Source organism: Eumetopias jubatus, unplaced genomic scaffold, assembly GCF_037043125.1.
Source record: "Eumetopias jubatus isolate StellerSeaLion01/CBP00866 unplaced genomic scaffold, mEumJub1_p1.0 scaffold_15, whole genome shotgun sequence".
Classification (NCBI taxonomy): domain Eukaryota; kingdom Metazoa; phylum Chordata; class Mammalia; order Carnivora; family Otariidae; genus Eumetopias; species Eumetopias jubatus.
The window spans coordinates 94,973,652-94,997,567 of NW_028274821.1; the positions used below are offsets into that span (position 1 = coordinate 94,973,652).

Consider the following 23,916-nt stretch of genomic DNA (forward strand, 5'->3'; position numbering starts at 1 on the left):
GAACAGAGCAGGGTCTGGAGAGGAGGGGCTGTGGCAGCTTCAGGGCTCAGGCCTGGAGGCTTGCTAGGGCGGGAGGCTAGGTCGTGCAGGTGCTCCATTGTTTGCCAACCTGGACTGGGGTGGGGCCTCCACGGATCCCCGTCTCTGGGGGCTCTGCTTCCCAGCCACCCATCCACTGCCCGCACCGCCTGTAGCCAGAACCCTAGCTGGCAGTCCCACTCTACCCCCAACCAAGCCCATGGCTGTCTGCCCACCCACCCCTCCCCAAGCCAGGCCTCCAGAGTGGGGCAGGGGGAAGAGCAATGAAGAGAGGGATCTGGGGGGCCCGGGGGGGCCCACCCATCTCCCAGCTCTGGCCTGCTCTTTTGTGTGTCCGGAAGCTTTCTGTGAGGATGTGTTTGTTAGAGCCAAGCTGTTTCCTGGGCCAGATGTCAGCAGCCCCTTCCCTTGGGGAGAGGGGTCCCTCCAACTAAACTAGACCGGAAGCTTCCGGGGGATGATTTCTGTCATGAGTCAGCATCTGGGTAGCAGGATGGGGGAGCTGGCCCATGATGGACACTGGGCTGACTGGGCCCCTCGGGGAAGTAGCTTCTGCTGTGCACAGCTGGGAAGCCCCAGGCGGACGGTATACCAGGTCAGATGCGGAGAGCTCTTGAGGACCAGGCTTCTTGGGGGAGGAAGGCACAGGCCGCTGGCCCTCAGTTTGAGCTGAGAGCAGCCACTGGGAGCCAATCTGGCCCGCCCCTCCCCTGAAGCCCCAAGTGAGCGATGCCCCTGGTCACTTACCACACCGTCTCTGCGTATCTCCATGTGGCCTCCCCCTTCCCGAGCTCTCTACAACTTGTTTCCCACCTTGCTCAGCACCTCAGCACCAGCGGGGGCCTGGCCCCAGTTGATGCTTTTGGCTGAGTGACAAGATTGCTTTGCTCACACTGTTCCCTCCACCTGGAATTCCTTTCCTTGCTACCTAGCTGGATGTCTTGCTCTCCAGAGGCTACCTGAGGCTGGGCTGTATTTGCTCCCCCAAGATTTGCATTTGCACGTTATGATTATCCAGAAGATGTGTGTTGAATGAATAAGTGGGTCCTGGGCTGCACTCTAGGGAGCTGGGACATTATCCAGGCAACTTCTGCGGTGGTTGGAGCCCAGGATCAGACCCAGATCACCTCTGGGTTTGAGTATGGCTCTGGTTCCAACAAACTGTGAGTCTCGAGCCCAGTTCCTTGACCTCTCTGTGTCTGTTTCCTTTAGAAACAGGATGATAATCGTGCTTAACACATGGGGTGTTGGATGGATTGCAGAAAAAGCCCACAAATGTTGTCAACATTGCTTCCCCTTCTGCAGGGCTTCGAAGGGTAGGAGGTCCCAGGAAGCCTCCCCGCTGTGACTAGGAGGTCACTGGCTGTGGGAGCAGGGCCCCATTTCCTGTTGGGACAACGGGACAGAGGAGCAAACAGGCCCATGACGAGAGTGCCGGGCTGGAGAAGTCTGTGGGCAGGGAGGCTGAGTGGGAGGGGCAGAGCTGGGGCAGTGGGTGTGGCCTGCCGGACTGGGGGTGGTGGCGACCCTCTCTCTGCTTCTCCTCAGGACGACACAGAGCCCTATTTCATTGGCATCTTCTGCTTTGAGGCGGGGATCAAGATCATAGCCCTGGGCTTTGTCTTCCACAAGGGCTCCTACCTGCGGAACGGCTGGAACGTCATGGACTTCGTGGTGGTTCTCACAGGGTAGGCGGCCAGGGCCCAGGCTGTGCCCTTCTTGGGGCTGGAGGTTGGGCAGCAGTGTCCACACTGGGCCGCAGTGGGTGCGGGTGGCTGCGTGTGAGGAAACGCCCGGTTGCCCGCCCCCCGCTGTATGGGAAGGGGCAGTTGCCCGTGTGTGGTGATCTTGGCTGAAGGGCCCACTCTCAGTGTTCTGTGTCAGATGAAGCCACTCACTTGCAGAGCCACAGGCGTGGGCCGGCTGCCTCCGTGGCTGGGCTACCGTGGGGGAGGGGCTTCCCCGGGCAGGGGGAGGGCTCTGGGCTCCAACCCTGCCCATGTAGGCCTGTGGTCTGGGGGAGGCACCACGCACGCGCACGGCTAAGCTGTTTCCTGCCTGAAGAGCTCCCTGGGAAGCGCATTCTTAGCGCTCTGTGCTGTGCGTGGATGAGCTTGTCAACGGTATGTGTTTCCACGGTTTCTGGCTCCAGGAAGGTGCTTAATCAGTGTGTCCTTTCCTCCTCAAATGGACCCTGATAATTACCACTTTGTGATTCCCAAGACAACCCAGGAGGTCTAGAAGTTGACTTGGGGATGGGCTGGGGTGCAGGGTGCAGGCAGAGCACCCTGCTTGTCGCCACTGAGCCCCTACCCTTCGGGGTCTCAGTCTCTCCATCTGCCTGGCAGGTCCTTTAGAGCCCCTGCCCTGCTTCTCTGGCCAGCAGGCTGAAGGCTGGAGCTTCTGCTCTGGGGGTGGAGTGGGTGAGTGCTTGGGGAATTTGCTCCATAGGACCTGTTTGCACAGCCCAGGCCCCAGAGGCCCCACCCCAGGCCAGGGACTGCAGTCTCTTCTTCCCTGGGGCCTTGTGGTCCCTGGGGAGGCTCAGAGCCCAGATCAGAGAGGAGGGAGCAGGCCCCACTGTGGCCCAGAACACTCCTTCCCAAGGAAGGGTGATTGTGGCCAGGGCCTCCACCCTTGTGCTGGACAGAAGCTGCCCGACGACCCCCTAACCTGCCTTGGTACAAGTGAACACACGTGTGGAGATGGTTTGGGCAGAAGGCACAGGAGGGAGGAGGTGACCATGAAAGCCCCAGGTCTGGGGCTCAAGCCTCCCTGGGCTCCCTGCATGCGAGAAGACACAGACTTGGCTAAATAGCCTCTGAGCTCCCGAGCCAGGCTCTCAGGGTGCCTGCCCTGTCCTGGGGGACCTGCTTCCCTGTTTGCTCCAACTGCTGATGGCTCGGCCCAGAGTGTCTGTGGCACACGCCGGCGAGCATCAGTGCCGAGCTGGGCTCTCATCTGGCGGGTGTCTCCTGGAGGGATGACCGAATTGTCTGGGGCTCCTCCTGCCTCGTGCTTTCCCCAGGGCGGTACCCTTTCACCAGCACGATGGCACAGGCGCTTCTGAAATCTGAATTAATAGGTTTTCTGCACAACTCTCTGATTTCCATTCCCTGTTTCATGATGACTGGGAAGGGAAGGGAGTGGGGAGCCTCCTACTGGGAGATGTGGGGTTCCACAACTTGGTGGACACAGGGGCGCTCCCTGCTCCAGGGTGGGTGTGGGGTCAGGGCGGAATTTACCGAAAGCCCTCTGAGGCGTTGTGGAGACCAGCAGCCCCCCCGCTGATGCTGGGGCATGGTGCTGGTGGTGAGTGCGGCTGGGTGCAGTGTAGGGTGTCTAGGGGTGTCACTGCTGTTACATCACTCCCTCTCTCTAGACGTGAGTCCCTGAGGACAAGAATCGTGTCTTATTTTTCAGGATGTCCCCAGAGCCTAGCTTGGGGCGGGCCCCCAGGAGAGATCGGAGAGCGTCTGCTGAATTAACGGGTTACTGAGGTGGGGGGGTGCTCTGTGTTCTGCCCTGCTGGGAGCGGGCTGGGTGGTGTGACCCTGCCTCCCAGGATGAGATCTTTGCTGCTGAGTGTTTGGGCTTCTGGGACCAAGGCAGGGAGGCAGAGGAGCCCCCACTGACCCCTTGGCAGGACCCCTGGTCTTCCGATTCCCGGTCCAGGTTGCTGGTCCCTCAGTGAGCGCTGGGAGAGATCTCCTGAGGGTAGGGCACCCCGGGCTGCTCTCCTTGCCCTGGGACACACAAGAGAGAAGAGGTTGCCCACCTTCTGGAAGCCCCAGGGAGAGGGTCCCAAGGGTCCTGAGACCTTAATGCTGGCCCCTGATCCTTCTTTGGAGACCCCTCCATCTGTCCATGTCTTTTCTCTCTCTCTGATCTTCCCTTGCTTCTTCCCGTTTACTTCTCTCCTGCCGTTCTGTCGTCCGCCGCACCCCCATCTCTCGGCGTCTCTGTCCCTCCTTCCCTCCTCGCCAGCTTTCTTGGTCCTGTCTCTGTATTTCTAACCCTCTCTGCATTTCTGACCCTTCCTCTCTCCTTTGTCCTCTCTGTCTCTGTTTCTTTCCCTCTCACTCTTTCTTGCTGTCTTTCCCTTTTTGGCCGTGTTCTTTGTCTCTCGTCTGGGACGCAGACTCTCTGCTCTCTGTGTCCGCAGGCTGGGAGTTGGCCCTGGTGGTTTCCAGCCTCCCTGTCTCTGCACGTCATCCCCAGGGGTGGCTCTATGTGGGGAGGGGACCCCTGGGTGGGGAGGGGGCTCACGTGTGGGCCCAGAGTCACGAAGGGAACCTGCTGTGTTGCTCCTGCTTGCAGCTCATGGAACTTGGGAACCTGGGTGTGTGTGCCTGTGGCTTTGGGGTAGGAGGAGGCCCCAGGTCCATTTTGGCATGAGTGCTAGCCGGTGGGGAATCCAGAGAGCTACCCTGACCCAACGCCTCCTGAGCTGAGGTCCCTGTGGGTAGCCATGGGAGGGGCATTACTTCTCATTACTTTGTTGTTTTTAATTAGGGTTTACTTAATTGGTGCACAGGGGGCTGGAGGCCCATGGCGGGGAGGGGAGGGACTCTGGCTAGGGAGGCCGCGTCGCTTGGTGAAGCCCAGCTTGTCCCTCGAGGCCAGCTGGGGTCCCTATGTTTCTGTGGCTGGTGTGCAGGTCACGAGAGGAGCCTGGGGTGGGATGGGGACTCCACCCCTGCCTCAGGGAGCCCTCCTAGCCTCATATACTGTCCTGTAAACCAAGCCTAGGTCCACCCTTGGCACGTGGGTCACAGCACCTGGTCCTACCTAGCTCCACGGGAATGAGCTGAGGGGCTGTCTTGCCTACAGTCCCTCTCATCCTATGCCTCTGTTGCTGGAGCTACCCTCTCATTTGTTAACCACTCAATACTCATTTATGCAAAATTTGCTGAGCCTCTGCCAGGGCGCTGAGGACACAGCAGTGAACAAGACCACTGAGCCTCTGCCCTGTGGGCCGCTTTCCAGGGGGCACAGTCTCCGCACCCCTACTCTGTTTCTTCTTAGTGTAAACAGTCTTCCTGGATCATTACCCTTCACTTACATGTGATGTTTAGTTGTGCCCTCCACTGCCCCCGCCCCTGAATATATGCTTGACAAGGACAGGTCTGGACCTGTGCGCTTCGTGGCTACATCACGGTGCCTGGGGGTGGGTGCGCCATGAAGATCACTCCCTAAATGGAAACACCATGCTTCGGTTTCCCACGTGGAAGAGGGAGTAAGGAGTGCAGAATGTGGGCTGGGAGGCTGCTGTGTGTGGGATGCTCAGAGAAGTCCTCCATGATGAGTTTGGAAGGACATGAGGGGTGAGCCATCTAGATACTCGGGGAGGCTGTGGCTGGAGGTGTCAACGCAGGACACAGGTGTAGCGATGGTCTTCCAAGCCCAAAGTAGACAGGATCCCCGGGGAAGCGGCCCACACGAGCCCAGGGACCTGAGTTTGTAGGTTGGGACTGGCCAGTAAGGTGGGTGCGGAACCCAAAGAGGAAAGTGGCTGGCGTTTCAGGAAGGAAGAGCTCTTCTTGAACAGAGCAAGAGGTGGGTGCACAGTTGAGCATGGCATTCAGCAACATGCAAGTGCTGGGTTCTTGACGATAGTTTGCTGGGAAGGGCTCTCACAGGGACAGAGGAGGGGTTCCTGGTGAGCACCTGTGGGCAGCTCTTCTTTTCAGGGAGTTTTGTAGCAAAGCGAGGCAGAAAGCTGGGGCAGTGGCAGGAGGGAGATGAAGGGGCAGGACGAGGGCTACAGCCTGTGTGCCAGTCCAGGAGGCAAGGACTAGTGGAGGCTGTAGACAGGAAGTGCTGGAGAGACGTCCTGGGTGGATGAGGGGAAGGAGGATCCAGAACCCTGGCGTCCATGTCTGTTGATCTCGAAGCGGGAAATGGGGAGGAGCTGAGTGTGCACTTGGACTGGCAGGTGAGGAAGCAGGGCTGGCGCACAAGTTCTCAGACTGTGTGTTACCAGTGAAGCAGGAAGCAGCCCATCGGCTGAGATGTGGTGTGGGAAGAAGCTCCGGGGCTGATGCACAAGGACAGGGTGTGAGATGGGGAGGGAAAGGGAGAGGGTGAATGGGAGGGAGGGAGGGAGGGTGGATTCCCTTTGCCCATATCCGGTCTGCCACCTCTTCCTTGGCTTCCATCTCTCCTCACGTTCTCTCCTTTATCCAGTGTCTGGCCATCCATACCCTCGTTCACTTGGAAGGTACTTGCGAAATGCTCTAGTTGCTGGGGACGTGGTGCTTCCATGGAGGCTGCCTTCTCTGGGGGAGACAGTGAACAAAGAGTGCATGCCACGCGGGGTAGTGACGTGCAGTGACGAACGGAAGGCCAGGGAAGCTTGAGGGTGAGGTTTGCCCTTTTGCTGGGGTCGGGAAGGTCCCTAAGAGGCCCCTTGAGCAGAGGAGCAGGCAGGAGGGGCGGGCCTCGGTGAATGGGGAGGAAGAGTGGAGGGTGAAGGTGCAGGAGGCCATGGGGGCTGCTGGGGGGCTCTGAGTGCAGGGGCCGGTGCAGAGCTGACCCTAGGGCAGGAACCCGGGAGATACGATGGGGCCTTGGGCTGGGGGAGAGCTGGAGGAAGCGCTGGTGGATTGCCCGCAGGAGACCCACGCGTCTGCTGGACTGCCCACCTCCCTAGGGTGGCACCCACATCGCCAGCCCGCCTGTAACGGACCCATCTGTGTCTGACTTCCTGACGCTGTCCCCATGTCACTGCCTCCACCCTCCCAATATCCCCTTTTTGGTCCTGAGGGGTTGGTTCCAGCTGGCAGTCAGGGCAGGGGCAGGGGTGGGGTCCCTGCAGACCCCAGGGACGTCTTCCTGCTGGCAGAGGGCCCAGAGTCCCCAAGCCCTGAGTGTCCCTGCTCCTGTCATGGCCTCAGCCTGGTGCTTCCCTTCCTGGTCCTAGGGGACAGCAGAGAAATGTGTCCCAGCTCAGTTGGCTCCTCTAGGGGACGTTTCCAACCGCAGCTTCTCATTTTACTTCAAATTAAACTGGGATTTCTTTCCAGGACATGTAATTAGAACTCAGGGTCCTGCCTCCCTGGACTGGGCCTCCTGTGGGAAGAAGAGAGGGGAGCAGGCAGCATTGCATAGGGAGGAAGTTTGGCCCTGGGCTCTGCCCTTGGTCACTGGGAGGCCTGCTGCTTCCCATCCAGTTGGGGTGTGGACAGGCCTGCCTCCTGGCACCGAGGAGGCCTGGCTAACAGAGGGGTGAAGGTGTAGGAGAGTGCTCTGGGGAGCCAAGTCCAGAGGATAGCTGCCCTGGCCAGAGGGGTGCCCGCAAGTATGGGCCAAGGTGAGCCTTGACAGTATGTCCAACTGTGGGACTGGGGAGCTGGGCCTCACTGTGGACGACAAGTGACTTCACACCTGAATATGGAGTGACCCTGTGTCTGAGTTTGAGACGACAGAAGGCACCATGTCTGAGTGTCCAGCAACACTGGGTTTGGACGTGGGCTGTGTGTGTCCGGTGTGTCTGAGGTCTGGGTTCGGCCAACAGAGCCAGCTCCATATAAGGTCTTCCGTCCTATGACTGTGATCCCACTGGTGGGGTCTCTGTGCCTGGTCAGGTTGGGGGGTTGCTGCGGGAGGGTCTCTATGCCTGGTCAGGTTGGGGGGTTGCTGCGGGAGGGTCTCTATGCCTGGTCAGGTTGGGGGGTTGCTGCGGGAGGGTCTCTATGCCTGGTCAGGTTGGGGGGTTGCTGGGGGGGTCTCTGTGCCTGGTCAGGTTGGGGGGTTGCTGGGGGGGGTCTCTATGCCTGGTCAGGTCAGGGGGTTGCTGGGGGGGGTCTCTGGTGCCTGGTCAGGTTGGGGGGTTGCTGGGGGAGGGTCTCTATGCCTGGTCAGGTTGGGGGGTTGCTGGGGGAGGGTCTCTATGCCTGGTCAGGTTGGGGGGGTTGCTGCGGGAGGGTCTCTATGCCTGGTCAGGTTGGGGGTTGCTGGGGGATCTCTGGTATCTGCTCAGGTTGGGGGTTGCTGGGGGGGCCAGTTTTTATCTCTGGGGTCTGGTTGGGGGTTTGCTGGACTTTCTCTCCTCGTCCCCACCTGAGGTTGAAAACAGCCTCCTCAGTGTGTAGCTGGGACCAAGGGGAGGGGGGCTGAGTTCTAACAAGTGGCCCCTGGAGCAGCAGAGGGAGGCTGTCAGGACCAGCATTATTTGGGGTCTGAAGTTTCAGTCTCTCCAGGCAGCATCCATGGGGCATCTTTGATGATCCAGAACAGATCTGGCCACGGGGTCCTCAGGCCCTCCTGGTGCTGTGGTGTGATTGAGGAGTCCATTCCCAGAGTGGGCTGGGGATGGATGGGGCAGAGGTGCCCTGTGCATAGCCCCCAGTGCCTCCCTCCTGGCAGTGGCCTCCTTCTGGGTCTGCCGGTCTCTGGGGACAGGCCCGGAGCCCCATGCTGGATTATGTAACCCGAAGGAGGTGGGTAGGGTGGAGTCCCGGCCTTGCTCAGCAGCGCACGCCCCCGGGCTGGCTATTTATGGAGGACCAGCTCACTCCCCTCTGCTTGCTGCCTCCTGGTGTCCCCTCTCTCCTGTCCCCCCACCGCCTTCTTCCTCTGTCTTAGGGTTCTTTACGCTATCTGGGGGCTGGAAGTAGCCAGAGCCAGGACCCTCCTGGGCACTGTCTGCAGAACTCCCCACTCCCGCCTTGTGTCCAGGGGCATGGCTGAGGAAGAGCCCTTTCCTCCAGCCCCACAGGCCTGGCGATCCTGGGCAGGGCAGGGGACCCAGATTGCCCAGCCTCCTGGAGCTGAGCTGTGCTGTGGGCAGCTGACGCCAGGATTCAGGCTCTGGTCCTGAGGTGTCCTGAAAGTTGGCTGGGGCTAGGCATTCCCATGTGTGATGGGGATTGGGGAGGCTCTGTACAGCTTGGGGGCACCTCTTCCATGCCACCTAACACTGCAGCCCTGAGGGAATATTGGCTCAGTCTCTGCACACCTGCTGCCATGGGGCCCAGAGCAGAGGAGCCCCGGGCTCCAATATGGCAGATGACTTCCTGGGCAGCTGACATCTGAGCTAGAAGGAGAGCGGGGAGTTGGCCAGTGACGCCTTCAGGTTTCATTCTGACTGAACCTTGAAGCTTTGGAGGTCAGACTCAGCGGACCCTCCACCTGGGGCCCGCCAACTTCTTCAGGGAGGGTTGGTGGGGAGGTGCATGGTGCAGCCTGGAGACATCAATCCAGTTTTGGCTAGTGGGAGGGGGATGGTGTCCTGGAAGGCAGCTTCTGGGAAGGGAGGGGACACAGCCAGGTTGGGGCTGGGCTGGGGGCTGGGATGTGCCCACTCCTGGGTCCCGTGGTCTGACTGGCGCACTGAGCTGTCAGAGGGTGGGTGGGGGGATTGAGCTGTCAAAGGCTGCTCCCCATCTTGGATCTGGGGCTGGTGGGCTGAAGAGGCATGGCCAGAGTTCTGAGATGGGCTCTAAATTAGTTGCCAACATTTAAGAAGAAGGAACTTTGGAACACCTGGGTGGCTCAGTTGGTTAAGCGTCTGACTCTTGATTTCCCCTCAGGTCTTGATCTCAGGGTCATGAGTTTAAGCTTCTCATTGGGCTCCACACTGGGCATGAAGCCTGCTTTAAAAAGAAGAAGAAGAAGGAGCTTTTACATGAAAATCCACATTCCCATCTGGCTTGGGAGTGTCCCAGAAGCTTCTGTTCCCTTGGGCTCCTGCAGATCTGCCACCACTCTTGGGGCTGGCTCACCTGAGCTGGTCTGTGGCCTCCTCTTCAGGTTCAGGCCTCAGTGTTCTGCTCCTCCAGGCGGCTGTAGTCCTGCCCCAGGGTCACCGTCCTGCCTGCCTCCATGGAGGTGGCTGAGGGCAACTGCTCATGTATCTTGTGGCTGGTGTACCTGCAGAGGCCACGGGAGGTTAGGCTCATGGCTGGCGAGGGCAGGAACCTGCACACATGGGTGGTGGCGGAGCAGCAGGCCTGGAATCTCCCTCCCTCCTCAGCCCCAGGCAACTGTCCTCACCAGCCCCTCTCTCACAGTGGTGAGCCCAGAGCTGCAAGCTCACACTGAGGTGAGAATGGTTGCTAATGTCTTCTTGTTACTAGGCCTGGAGCCCGGGCTGGTAGAGCAGGCGCTGGGTGGATGGACACGTTCAACGGCTGTGCTCCCCCATCCTTCCTGGCTCCTGGGCCCTTCTCGGGCTGTATGGCAGGGCTGGGCTCTTCACGACCCTGTGCCTCCCTCCCACACCTGGGCCACCCCCCAACCCCGATCTGCAGTCAGACGGACCTAGAATGCTGTGGTTCCCAGGAGGTCACGGGTAGCGTGTCTGCCGGGCATCCTGCCACTCACCCTGCCAGCGCCATCCTGAGCCCCTCACTGCTGCCCCACTCTGCACCTCCTGCCCCCCGTCCTGTGTCTCGGTCTCCTCCCTGGGGAGGCCACTCTAGGAGCCCCCACCACACCAGCCAATGGCACCCTCTCCCCAGAGAGCAAGAGCATGTGTGTCTGGTCCCCTGTCCCAGCTGGGGGGTGGGGGCCCCTTTGTGGCTTCTTGCCATCTCCCACCCTCTCCTGCACCCTCTGGCCTCTTTACCCTTCTCTTGCCCCGAGAGGCTCCCCCTCTGGGGCTCTGGGCTGAACCCATCTCTCCACTCACAGATGTGTTCCCTCCAAGGGCCGTGTGCTCATCAGCTCGGGCTGCCCTAATGAATACCACAGACATTTACTGGAGACTGGAGGTCTGAGATCGGGTGCTGACAGGGTTGGTTCTGGTGAGGCTCTCTTCCTGGCTCGTGGACAGCTGCCCTCACACAGTCTCTTCTCTGTGCACCCAGACAGAGGTCTCTGGTGTCTCTTCCTTTTCTTATAGGACAGTCCTACAGGATTAGGGCCCACCTTTAGGACTTCATTGAACCTTCTCACCTCCAAATGCAGTCACATTAGGGGATGGGGCTTCAACATGGGGATTTGGTGGTGGGGAGGCCACAATTCAGTCCATAACAGACTGTGCTCATACCCCAGGCTCGTCTGGACAAGCCTCTGTCTGTTCCTGTCACCACTGTGCACCATTCCTCATGTGCTCACCCAGTACTGTGGGGTTGAAACCCAGCTTGGAGAGCAGGAGCCCGCCTTGACCCCCACGGGCACAGGGTGGTGTTGGGCCTGATCCCAGGCCCCTGTCTGCTACGGCTGGTGTTTGTGGCCGAACATTGCCCTGCTCCCTCCTTTTGGCCTTCCGACAGTGGGCCCTTCCTCATCTCTCGTGGGCATCTGCTCTGCGCCTAACAAAGCCACAGCCCAGCAGGACCAGCGAGCCTCGAGGATGGGCCAGAGACAGGCACTCCCCAGCCTGGATCGGGGCAGGAGGTGTGGGGGTGGGCACTGCTGACATGGCAGGAGGTAAAGGTGTCCCCGGGTAAAGGCTGCAGCCTCCTGTCAGGTGGGGGCCCCTGAGGAGCCTCCAGCATCGCACCTGCTGTGTCAGCAGTCAGTTCTGAGAATGCAGTGAGAACGCAGTGATGGGGGAGGGGATGGCCTCCCGGATGGGCAGGAAGTCAGAGTTTCTTTCTCCCCGTCCCGAGTCAGTCCTGGGGCTCCACGTTTCCACTGACCCACGAGCCCTGCAGAGACCCGAGGCCCAGCCTACCCCAGCTGCCCTCCAGCCCTGCCCTCAGCCTCTGGTCTCTCTCCTTGAGGGTGAAGTCCCTCCTGGCTGGCGCGCTTCCTCCCTGGGGGCCCAGGGAGTGTGGGAGCAGGGTGGTCACAGAGACCTGCAGATCTGTCACCAGAGCTCGTAGGAAGAGGGAAGCAGGCAGCACCGGCTCCTGAAACGGGGGGACGTAAACACTGTTTTTATGAGGTCTCCTATGTGCTGGATGCCATTCTGGAACGATAATCCTGCAGCTGGCCCTGGGCCAGATGCCGCTATTAACACCTCCATTTAAAGAATTAGATACTTTATTTTGAGCTACTTGTAGATTCTCAACATACAGAGACCGTGGTGAGACTGAGGCACAGATCCACGGCGGGACACGCTAGTGCGCTCGTGCCCCCTCCAGCCACGCCCTCCCTTGCCCATTGGCAGTCACTAATCCAGCCTCGTCTCCATGATTTTGTATTTTAAGGACAGTATAAAAAGGGATTCACACCTTTCGGGGTTGGCTGTCGTCACCGAGGCTAACCCGGGATCCGGCAGGCATCCGTGGTTTCTCCCTTTCCGTTCCTGAGCACTGTTGCCCTGTGGCCCCAGCCTAAGCACTCACCAGCTCAAGGACACGGGGTTGTTTCCAGGTTGTAAAATAATACAAACGAGTTGCTATGCACTTTCCTATGCAGCTTTTTGTGTGAATGTAAGTTTTCTCTGGGACAAATGCCCAAGAGCACAACTACCCAGCTGTTATCCAGAGGCTGTATTATTCTACAGTCTTTACATCCCCACTAGCAATGTGTGAATGACCTGCTCTCTCCACATCCTCACCAGCGTTTGCTGTTGTCACTACTCTTGTTTTAGCCGTTCTGATAGATGTGCGGTGAAATCTCGCTGTGGTTTTATCTTGCGTTTCTGCGCTGGCCAGTGGTGTTGGATGGCTTTTCCTGCGCGTATTTACCACCTGTGTGTCCAATCTTCATATACCTGGTGCTCATGTTCTAACTGAATTGTTCGTTACTGGTCCGTTGTCAGATAGTGGCTTGCCAATATTTTCTCCCAATCTGTAGCTTATTTTTTCATTCTTATAAAAGGGACTTTTGCAGAACAAAAGGTTTAAGTGTGAATTAAGTCCAGTTTACCAGCTTTTCTATGCATGGATTGGGCTTGTGGTTTTAAGTCAGAACTCTTTGGCAGCCCTCAGTCCTGAAGGTTTTCTCCTACGTTTTTTTTTTTCCCCCTGTAAGTTCTCTTGTTTGACGTATCACTTTTGAGTCCGTGACCCATTTTGAGTTAACTTTTATATCAGGTTTGAGGATTAGGCTGATGCTTTTTTCCCTTCCTGCCTGTGGATGTCCAGTTGCTCCAATACCATTTGTTGAAAAGGCTTTATTTCCTCCATTAACTTTTTTTGTACTTCTGTCAAAGATAATCTGGGCATATCTGGGTGTGTTTTGGGGTTCTCTCTTCTGTCCCACCTGTGTGTCCATCTCCCCACTGGGCCCGTGATACCTTGATTGCCGTGGCCTCGTAAGTCTTCCGATCACACAGACTCATGCCCCCTACTGTCTTCTTCTTCTTTTCCAAATTGTTTAAACTATTCTCATTTCTTTTCTTTCCTATAAATTTTGGAATAATCTTGTCAATACATACGCAGATCCTGATAGGAGTTGTGTAAAACCCGTATGTTATTTTGAGAGAACGGACGTCTTTATTCTGTTGCGTCTTGTAGTCTGAGTGTGGTCTGTCTCGTTCGACTTCTTTACTCGGCATTTTGCAGTTTTCAGGGTTCAGTACCTGCACGTGTTTCGTAAGATCTACATCTAAGTTCTCTTGTATGTTTGCTTGAGTATAAGTGCAGTCATGTTGTATTTTTAGTTTTGGTTTCCGCATGTTCATTGCTAGTATCTAGAAAGACAGTAGATTTTTATGTTTGTCTTTAATCCTGCAACCTTGCTGAACTCACTAGTTCTAGGAGATTTTTTTTTTTTTTCTGAGGTTTTTTGGAATTTTCTATGTAGACAGATATGTCGTTTGCAAGTGGGGACAGTTTTATTTCTTTTGTTCCAATCCGTACGCCTTCTCTGTTCTTTTCTTGCCTCACTGCACTGATGGGACAGCCCGTGCTACTGAGTAGGGGTGTTGGGAGTGGACGTTTGTGTCTTGTTCCCATCTTGGGGGGAGAACGCTAAGACTCTCACGTTCAGCTTGCTGTAGGTCTCGTAGGTGCCTGTCATTAAGGTGAGGCAGTTCCCCTCTCTTCCTGTTTTTCTGAGAATTTTTGTCATGAATCAGGGTCACATTTCTTTAAATGCTCTTTCTGCCTCAGCATGATCCCAGGATTCCCTAGCTTTGTAATATGGTGGATTGCAATGATTGAGTTTCGAGTACTAAGCCAGTCTTTCTTCCCTGGAATACACATGGTCGTGGTTTATGCTTCTTTTTCACGTCCTGCTGACTTCTATGTGCCAGTAGTTTGTGAAGGATTCTTGAATCTGTATTCATGAGGGTTATTGGTCCGTAGTTGTTTTGTGTGGTGCTGTCTCGGTCTGGTCTTCATATCAGGACAATCCACGCTTTATAACATGAGTCTGGAGTTGTTCCCCTCGTCATTCTGTTTTCTGTAAACCATTGTGTCCAAAATGCTGTGAATTCTTTAAATATTTGGTAGAATTCCGCAGTGAATCAGTTGGGTCTGGAGATTTTTTTGGGGGGAGTTTTTAAATCATGGATTCAATTTCCTTAATAATTATAGGGATATTTAAATCATCTATTTCACACAGAACAAGTTGTGGTAGTTTGTGCTTTTTAGGGCCGTGGGCCATTTGGTCTACACGGTCAGATTTATGTGTGGAGCTGCTCCATTCCCCTTGGACAGCTTGCCTCACCCCTCCGGACACTTGTGTCTTCTCTCTGTCTCTCCTTAGTTGGTCTTACTAGAATTTGTCCACGTTATGATCTTTTCAGAGAACCAGATCTTAGTTTCATTGTGTTTTTTTTTTTCTTTCTCTCTCTTTTCTCAATTTCATTTATTTCTGCCATTATTTTCTGTTTGCTTTGGGCTTATTTTACTTTTCCTCAGCTCTTGTGGTGAGAACTTAGATTGGTGATTTGAGACATTTTTTTTCCCTTTCAAGTGTGTGTGTGTTGTGTTATGAGTCTGCCTCTCAGCACTGCTTTAGCTGCACCCACACATCTTCATGTGTTTCACTGTCATTCAGTTCCGTGTGATTTTACGTTTTCCTTTAGACTTCTTCTTTGACCTGTGGTTTAACAATGTGTTGTTCAGGGATTTTCCAGTATCGTCCTGTTACTGATTTCTGCTCCGGCTGCGCTGTGGTGAACATACTGTGTGGTCTTGACTGTTGTAAATGTGTTTGTGTTTGTCAGGGCCCAGGCCATGCTCTGTCTCTGTCTCTGTGTGCGTCCCCAGGGCTCTCGAGAAGAATGGGTGCCCAGCTGTAGTTTGGCAGAGCCGCACATCTGTGCTGTGCGGGTGGGTCAGGTCCCGTGTGTGCACGGTGCTACTGAATTCCCATGCGTCCTTGCTGGGTTTCTGTCTCCTTGTTCCTTGTACGGCTGTGAGAGTGCTGCGGGCTCTGACTATGACATACGCCGGTGGGGATGCTACTCTTTCCAGTCTACCAGTGTTTGCTTTGTGAATTTTGTAGCTCTGTTGTTGGGGGTACACACAGTTGGGGCTGCTCTGTCTTCTTGGTAGATTTTATTCTTCTATGTGCATCTGTGTCTGTCTAGTTTTATTTGCTCTGAAGTCTTCTTTATCTGATTCACTATGGTCATTCCAGCTTTTCTTTGATTAACATCTGCACAATATATCTTTTTCTGTCTTTTTGCTTTCAACTTGTCTGTCTCATTATATGTGAAGTGACTCTCCTGTAGATAGCACATAGTTGGGTCATGCTTATTCGTTATGCCAATTCTTTTATTTAGTTTAGAACAATTACATGAAGTATAATTATTGATGTGTTGGAACTTAAGCTCATTGTTGTATTTTTTGTTACTGTTTGACCTCTCTTTTTTATGTCTCTGATTTTTTTTCTTGCCTTCTCCTGGGTTACTTAAATGTATTTTAGAACTCCATTGTAACTTACCTATGTATTTTGAGTGTATCTTTTGGACAGGTTTTTTAATGGTTGCTCTAAGTATTGCATTATATATGTAACTTATCCAGTCTGTTGATGTCGTTTTACTAGTTCAAGTCAAGCATAGAAATTTTCTGTACCTTTGGGTCCCATTACCCTCCTCCACTTGTAATATAATTATCTTAAATATTTCCTCCACTTGTGTTTCAAGATTTTAATTTATTTTATATATATATATAGAGAGAGAGTGAGAGAGAGCACAGGGTGGGGCAGGGGCAGAGGGAGAGGGAGAATCTCAAGCAGAATCTGTGCCCAGCATGGAGCCCAATGCAGGGCTTGATCCCCTGACCCTGAGATCATGCATGACCTGAGCTGATGCCAAGAGTCGGATGCTCAACCGACTGTGCCACCCAGGCGCCCCATCCTCTGCTTGTGTTTAGAACTGCAGCAAGGTATGCTGTGACTTTTGCTTCAACCATCAAACATAACTTAGAAAACTCAAAGAAAAAAATTGTATGGTTTTTATCACTATTTTAATTCTTTCAATTGTCCATCCTTCATGATGGCCAGTGATTCCTTGTTTCCATCCTGTCCTTTCTGACTAGAGGACTTTTATAGTCATCCTTTAAGGCTAGGTGTGCTAGTGACAGGTTCTGTTAATATTTCTTCATCAGACAATGTCCTGATTTCTTCATTCCTGAATGATATTTTTGTTGGATATTGGTGTCTGAGTTGACACTTCTTTTTCTTCAGCACCGGAAAATACTGTGCTGCTTCCTTCTGTCATGGTTCATGAGGAGAGATTGTTTTCCCTTACAGGTAGGTAAGGCATTGTGTTTCTCTGGCTACTTTCAAGAGTAAATATATTTATCTATGTGTATACATAGATATTGATTTATTTATATTAAATGTATATATAAAGTACATATACATACTTTTATTATGAAAGTTTTCAGAGAATAGTTGGATAGTACAATGAACAATGTATAGACACACTACCTAGATTCAGTAAAAGTTAGTTTTGCAATTTTTATTCTTTCTGTGTTATATATTTTGCTAAACCATTTAAAAGATATAGGTAAAAAAATAAAAATACAATAAAAAATAAATAAAAGATGTAGGTGTTATGAAGTTTCATCTCTAATACTCCAAGAATAAGGACCCCGGCTGACATGACCGCAGTAACATCATCATAAGACAATCCCACTACCTGACACTGAAGTCATGCCATTTTCAGATTTCCAGTTGTCATAATTTCTTTTTAGTTTTCAGAAGTTTGTCACAGAAGTTTGTGATATATCTTGTTGATATCTTTGAGTTTATCTTGTTTGGAATTCATGCAATTTCTTGAATCTGTAGGTTTAAGCCTCTTGCCAAATTTCAAAGTTTTCAGTCATTACATTGTTTACTGCCTTTCTAGCCTATCTTCTTTCCTGTTCCTTCCAAGAATGTGATATATTGATATTATCCCACAGATCTTTGAGGCTCCCTCCTCCCCCTCCTCCACCTTCTCTCCCTCCTCCTCCACTTCCCCGTCCTCCACTTCCCCGTCCTCCACTTCCCCCTCCTCCACTTCCCCCTCCACTTCCTCTCCCCCCCTCCACTTCTCCCTCCTCCACTTCCCCGTCCTCCACTTCCCCGTCCTCCACTTCCCCCTCCTCCACTTCCCCCTCCACTTCCTCTCCCCCCCTCCACTTCCCCCTCCTCCACTTCCCCCTCCTCCACTTCCCCGTCCTCCACTTCCCCCTCCTCCACTTCCCCGTCCTCCACTTCCCCCTCCTCCACTTCCCCCTCCTCCACTTCCCCCTCCTCCACTTCCCCCTCCTCCACTTCCCCGTCCTCCACTTCCCCCTCCTCCACTTCCCCCTCTTCCACTTCCTCCTCCACTTCCTCTCCCCTTCCTCCACTTCCCCTTCCTCCACTTCCCCCTCCTCCACTTCCCCCTCCTCCACTTCCTCCTCTACTTCCTCTCCCCTTCCTCCACTTCCCCCTCCTCCACTTCCCCCTCTTCTACTTCCTCCTCCACTTCCTCTCCCCCCTCCACTTCCCCCTCCTCCACTTCCCCCTCCTTCACTTCCTCTCTCCCTCCTCAACTTCCCCCTCCTCCACTTCCTCCTCCACTTCCTCTCCTCCTCCTCCACTTCCCCCTCCTCCACTTCCCCCTCCTCCACTTCCCCCTCCTCCACTTCCCCCTCCTCCACTTCCTCCTCTCCCTCCTCCTTCTTCTTTCTTGTTTCCTCTATTCTGGTGTTGAGCTCATCCTCTTAACTTTTCATTTTGGTTATTGTATTTTTCAGTTATAATTTTTTTAAAGATTTTATTTATTTATTAGAGAGAGAGAGAGACAGCGAGAGAGGGAACATGAGCAGGGGAGTGGCAGAGGGAGAAGCAGACTCCCCATGGAGCAGGGAGCTGGATGCGGGGCTCGATCCCAGGACCCTGGGATCATGACCTGAGCCGAAGGCAGACACTTAATGACTGAGCCACCCAGGTGCCCCCAGTTATAATTTTTTTAAAGATTCATTTATTTATTATTCTAGAGAGAGAGAGAGTGCACATGGGAGGGGAGGGGCAGAGGGAGAGGCAGAGACTCTCAAGCAGATTCACTTCTGAGCATGGAGCCTGACATGGGACTCCATTTCATAACCCTGAGATCATGACCTGAGCTGAAATTAAGAGTCGGATGGTTAACCAACTGTGCCACCCAGGTGCCCAGTTATAAAATTTTTATATGAATCTTTGATTTTGTTGATACTTTCTTTTTTTTGTTTGTTTCAAGCATGTTTGCAATTATTTGTGGAAGCATTTTTACCATAACTCCTTCAATATCTTTGTCAGATCCTTCTAGCCTCTCTTTGATCTCAGTGTTTGTATCTACTGATTGTCTTTTCTCATTCAGTTTGAGATCTTCCTGGTTTTTTGTTGAATGAGTTTTGATTGAAACCTGGACATTTCCGGGTGCCTGGGTGGCTCAGTTGGTTGAGTGACTGCCTTCGGCTCGGGTCATGATCCTGGAGTCCCTGGATCGAGTCCCGCATCGGGCTCCCTGCTTGGCGGGAAGTCTGCTTCTCCCTCTGACCCTCTTCCCTCTCGTGCTCTCTGTCTCTCATTCTCTCTCTCTCTAATAAATAAATAAATAAAATCTTTAAAAAAAAAAAAGAAACCTGGACATTTCCTTATTATTTTCTGAGACTGGATCTTATTTAAACCTGTTTTAGCTGGGTCTCTGATCCTGACCCTTAAGGGCCACCGATGCTGGTGACTTGGAGGCATCTCTTCCTGGGGTATCCATGGCTGTTATGATTATCCTAGGTCACGGTACCTCAGTGATCAGGGCTTTGCTGCGCTTCACCAAAGTAGTAGACCTCTTGTGAACTGGACAGCTCAAGGACTAGATGTCCACTTGAGGGGCCACCTTCTGCCAGTGCAGGTCAGGGTGGCAAGGATCAGGGAGGCCAGAATGAGGGGCTGTAGGGCACATCCCTGCAAGGGTCACTCACTGTGCCCTGAAGGAGGTTGGGGCCTGTAGCCCTTGCTGTCTGCTCTGCAGGGTCCCCACTTGTCCTGTAGCCCTATTTAGGAGAAGTGATTGGGGAGAATGACCACATGTGCCTGGACTCTTCTGTGCTTTGGGCAGAGACTGTGACACTTATTAAATGTAGGGCTGACCTCATGTGTCAGTGTGTGTCACTATGAGGCATGAGGTCCTGGCTAGTGTCCCAGCCCCACCTCTTCCTGGTTGTGAGCCTGGACACTGGATGTGCTCTCTGAGCCACAGTTTCTTCCTGCACAAGATGGGGGTAATGGTGCTGACCTCTGCAAGTCCCTGGCACACAGCAGACAGCTCACAGTGTTTTTGTTTGAGTGCCATCTACTGCCAGGGGTGTTCTCCAGGGTGGGGGCTCGCACAGGCCAGGCCTGGCCCTTCTTCAACCCTGCCCAAGGCTGCCTGGGTTTGGGGTGCTCAGGGCCTCTAGTGCAGGGGAGATGGACCTGGGAGGCCCTGGATCTGTGCTTTCTGCTCAGCCCTGGGTTGGGAGTGGGATGGGAGACTGAGAGGAGGCTGAGGCATCTTTGGCCAAGACCCACAAGCTGTCTCCATGGCAACTGCCAGCAGCCTCCTGGGCAAGAAGCAGCACCTGGAAAGTCAGTGACAAAGCAGTTCCTGGAGATGGTGCTTCATCTGCCAGCTCAGCTCCTGTATCTCCTGGGGCTGGGACCGGGGCCGGGGTCGGGGCCAGGGTCGGCGCTGTGGGACTGACTGGCATGGCACCTACCCAGTGGGTCCTGGTCTGGAGATCCCTAGCCTGCCCGCTGTGAGCTGAGGGCATGCAGGTGTGGATGCTTCTGGGTAGAAAGCTTCTGGTCTCCTGTGGAACCACCTTGCCTCCCCACCCCCTCAGTGACGACACCAGTGATGGTTCTAAGGATGCTGGTGCTGGCCCTTCTGCACTGGTGGGTGCTGATACTGTCAGGCACATCTTCCATGTGTTACCTCATGGCAGCCTCACCATGGCCCATGGGACCCTCACGCTGTTATTTCCATGTCACGGGTGAGAGTCTAGATGTTCAGACATGCGGGGTCTTCCCTAAGTCCTGCAGCCAGGAAGATGCAGGCTCAGACTTGAACCCTGGCTCTGGTGGTCCAGAGCTCATGTTCCTCTAGGCAAGCCCCGCTGAGCCCAGGGTGCTTGTGTCAGGGTGGAGGGGGCAGCCCCAGCTCCCTGGCCTCGGCAAGGCCTGACCTTCCTAGAAGGGGCTGAGTGGGGCCTCTGAAATGCTCCCTGCCTCAGGCCCTGGCTGGGATGGGGGCTTTGCTCAGTTCAGCCAGCCTGGAGCCAGAACCACCATTGCTGGGTCACAGCATCTCTGAGGGGATGAGCGGGCATCCGCACTCCAGACCCTTCTTGCTGATGTGTTGTCCAAATTGAGGTTTTTAAAAGTCAAAGGGATGTCTGTAGCAATTGTGCTGGGTCAGTGGCATAGACCAAGGCTGTCCGGGGCAGCTAGAGATTGATGGTCACCCTGTCTTTGCTCCCTTTGCTGGGCTTGATGGGATGGGCGTCTCAGGTGGACCTGGCAGCGTGGCCTGGGGATGGGCAGAGGGCACCCTCTACCATCGTAAAACAGCATGACAGTTGTCCCCCTCCCAAGGGACAGCTGTGAGGATTCTGTGAGCTTTGCATGCTTCCAGCAGGGCAGGATCCTCCAGACTATCATCACCAGCCTTGTTTTTTTTTTAAGATTATTTATTTGTTTAATAAACAGAGGGAGAGCGAGCGAGCATAAGCAGGGGGCCCGATGCGGACTCAATCACAGGACCCTGGGATCATGACCTGAGCCGAAGGCAGATGCTTAATGACTGAGCCACTCAAGCACCCCATCACCAGCCTTGTTGTTCTGACCAAGAACCTTGGCTGTCCCCAAACAGTTCCAGAACATGGGCTGACAAGCTTGGGGCCTGCTGGACCACACCTGGTCTCCTCTAGGCTCAGCATGGACCTTCTGAGGGGTTGGCACAGGTGGCTGGGGCAGGAGGGCGCTGTCCCACAGAGGGGCAGCAGGGAGCAAGGCGGGGGAGCAGGGGCAGACCAGGTGTAACCAAGATGCGAGTTAAGGGTTAGATTGGGGTTAGGTTTGGGGGCAATTGGTGGTTTCTCTGTCCTGCCAGTTCCGCTCAGACACATAGCAGTTGTGGCTTCCTGGTCACCCCTGGCAGTTCTTGGCATTTTCAGAAATGGGTGGCCTTGTGGGGTGTGGCTGGGTTGGATCAGGCCTTGACACTGGCTCCGGCTGGGATGTGAGCCCAGAGGTTACAGCATAGACAGCTGTTGAAATGCAGGGTGACCTCAGCTGGGACCCCAGGGTCTGGGGGTGTGGCGAGTTCCTGGATGAGGGTTAGGAGGCCCAGGCCAAGGCTGCAGCTGTGGGGGTCCCCCCTCCTGTACCAGGATGCAGCTGGGGGTGCCCCCTCCACCCTGGGTGCCAGTGTGAGAGTGGGTCTCTACAGGGGACTGGCTGGTGAGTTGGGGCCAGGTGCCTGTGTGGACACATCCACAGCTCCATGTGCAGAAGGTGACCTAGGCCTGGGAGTGGGTGACAGTCACAAGCGGGGGTTCTGTGTGCTCTGGGGTCCAAATCCCTGTGTATTGTGTATACTTGTAATTATAGTTTACATAAAAACATGTATTTTATCTTTTTCTTTTTGTATAGCAGCATATTGAGGTAAAATCCATGTACCATAATATTCATTTTTTACAGCATATAATTCAGTGGCTTTTAGTGTGGCCATAGAATTGTACAGCCATTACCACGACTTAATTTTAGAACATTTCCATCAGCTCCCCAGAGAGACCTACCCATCTGCACTCCCTCCTCCCTGCCACCCTCCCAGCCCCTGGCCCCCTCTGGTCCCCTTTCTGCCCGTGGATTTGTCTGTTCTGGACATTCACACAAGTGCAGTCCCTTTGTGTCTGGCTTCTCTCATGTCATCCATGTGGGATGTTTGTTTCATTGTGTCACAAACACGTTACTCTAAGTTGTTACCATTTGCCCCGCCGCCCAGTGTCGGTTCTTCTCCTGTTGGTGTTTTGTGTTTCTCTGTTGCTGAGTGTGGACTTGTTCCATCTGAGTTATTAGCCAAAATACTGCGAGGACTCTCCTTGTAACTGTGGCTTCTTCAGTTTGCATTGTTTCGATCGGACAGACTCCCAGAGTGGACTGGTGAAAAGTGTTCAAACACGTGCATTTCATTTTGCCAAGTTGTTTTCCAACCAAATGGGAAGTGTTAGTTTACAATTCCCACCAGTTCTATTTAAATCATTAGCTTGAGAGCAACTCTGCCACCACGAGATGTTACGTTTCTAAAGCTCACATTAATTTTTTGGGTGTAAAGCCCTATCTCACTGCCGCTTTACCTTTCAGTTTCCATTACTGGTGGGTTTGGGTGTGTTTGCACATTACTAAATTGTGTTTAGTTTTATGAGTTATCTCTATGGATCCTTAGCCATTTCGTTTTGGAAAGTTCAGTGCTTCTTCACTAGCACTTACGAGTGCACACTTCCCGCCAGGTGTGGAGCTGGAAGGAGGCATTGGCTGGTCCTGGGGGGGAGGGGAGCCACCACCCCACCCCCGCCTCCCTCCCTGGCTCATGTCACCACCTTGCTTTCCAGGATTTTTCTAGAGCCTAAGACTGGGAAGAGTAGGCACCAAGAAATACTTGCTGAATACAAGGGTGTGTGCTATAACTACCTTTCTGTTATTGTTGTTAATATAACGTCTGTAATTAAAGTACCTCAAAGTTATTATTATTTTGTATTAATTTCAATGAAGGGTTGACATTTTTCTTTTCTATACAAATAAAAATATTGACTTTCTCACTTTAAAATGCAAATATAGGAAAGAATAAAAACAATCACCCACAGCTGTCTTGAGATAACCACTGTTAATATTTCTTTCCAAGCCTTTTCTATGTGTAGGTCTTAAAAATACACAATTAGTATCACACCACAGGGGTGTTCAGGGCATCCTGCTTCCAACACAAGCGGCCACCCCCCCTCCCACACAGAGTGTGCTCTGAAGATAGGGTTCTTCTGCCGCATGGATGGGCCTCGGCCACCCTCGGTCGTCGAGCATGTAGTTTATTTCCAATTTTGCTTTTATAGATAAGACCCCAAGACATACGTGATCCTTACCACACCTCTGATTATTTCCTTGGGACAAATGCCTAGAAGTTGGATGATGGTTTATTTCCTCTGTAAATCATATTTAAAGATTCTTCAGTTTCCCGTCATTTGGTTACACTTCCTTTGTGACATAGAACAGCCCCTGCTTCAGTGTTTTGATTGGAACCCCGTGGACGCTTGCTCTGCACGTTGGTGTGCAGTCCACTTGCTGAGCTGAGAGTAAGACTCTCATATCTCATTAAACGAGTCCTTTACTCTTGGCTCTTCTTTTCTGAACCTTTCTTCAATTTTTTGCCTATTTACTTTTCCAGATAAATTTTGAGATCAATTTGTTGTAGTTCAAAGAATTCGTTTGGGATATTGTTTCAGTTAGTGCGAATCTCTAAATTGATTTCTGGAGAGTCAGATTCTAAAAATACATGTTTTGTCTGTCTATCCAGGATTATAGTACATCTTACCATTT

At 53.4% G+C, this 23,916-nt stretch overlaps 1 protein-coding gene across 6 annotated transcripts in view; it reads left to right on the top strand.

Annotated features, from left to right (window-relative positions):
- Nucleotides 1-23,916, top strand: part of CACNA1B (calcium voltage-gated channel subunit alpha1 B) — a 181,394-nt gene that overhangs the window by 3,187 nt on the left and 154,291 nt on the right. For all 6 annotated transcript variants that reach the window (XM_088019210.1, XM_088019213.1, XM_088019211.1 and 3 more), the window contains exon 3: nt 1,588-1,727. In XM_088019210.1, coding sequence (XP_087875336.1) covers nt 1,588-1,727 — 140 coding nt within the window. The remainder of the gene's footprint in view (nt 1-1,587; nt 1,728-23,916) is intronic.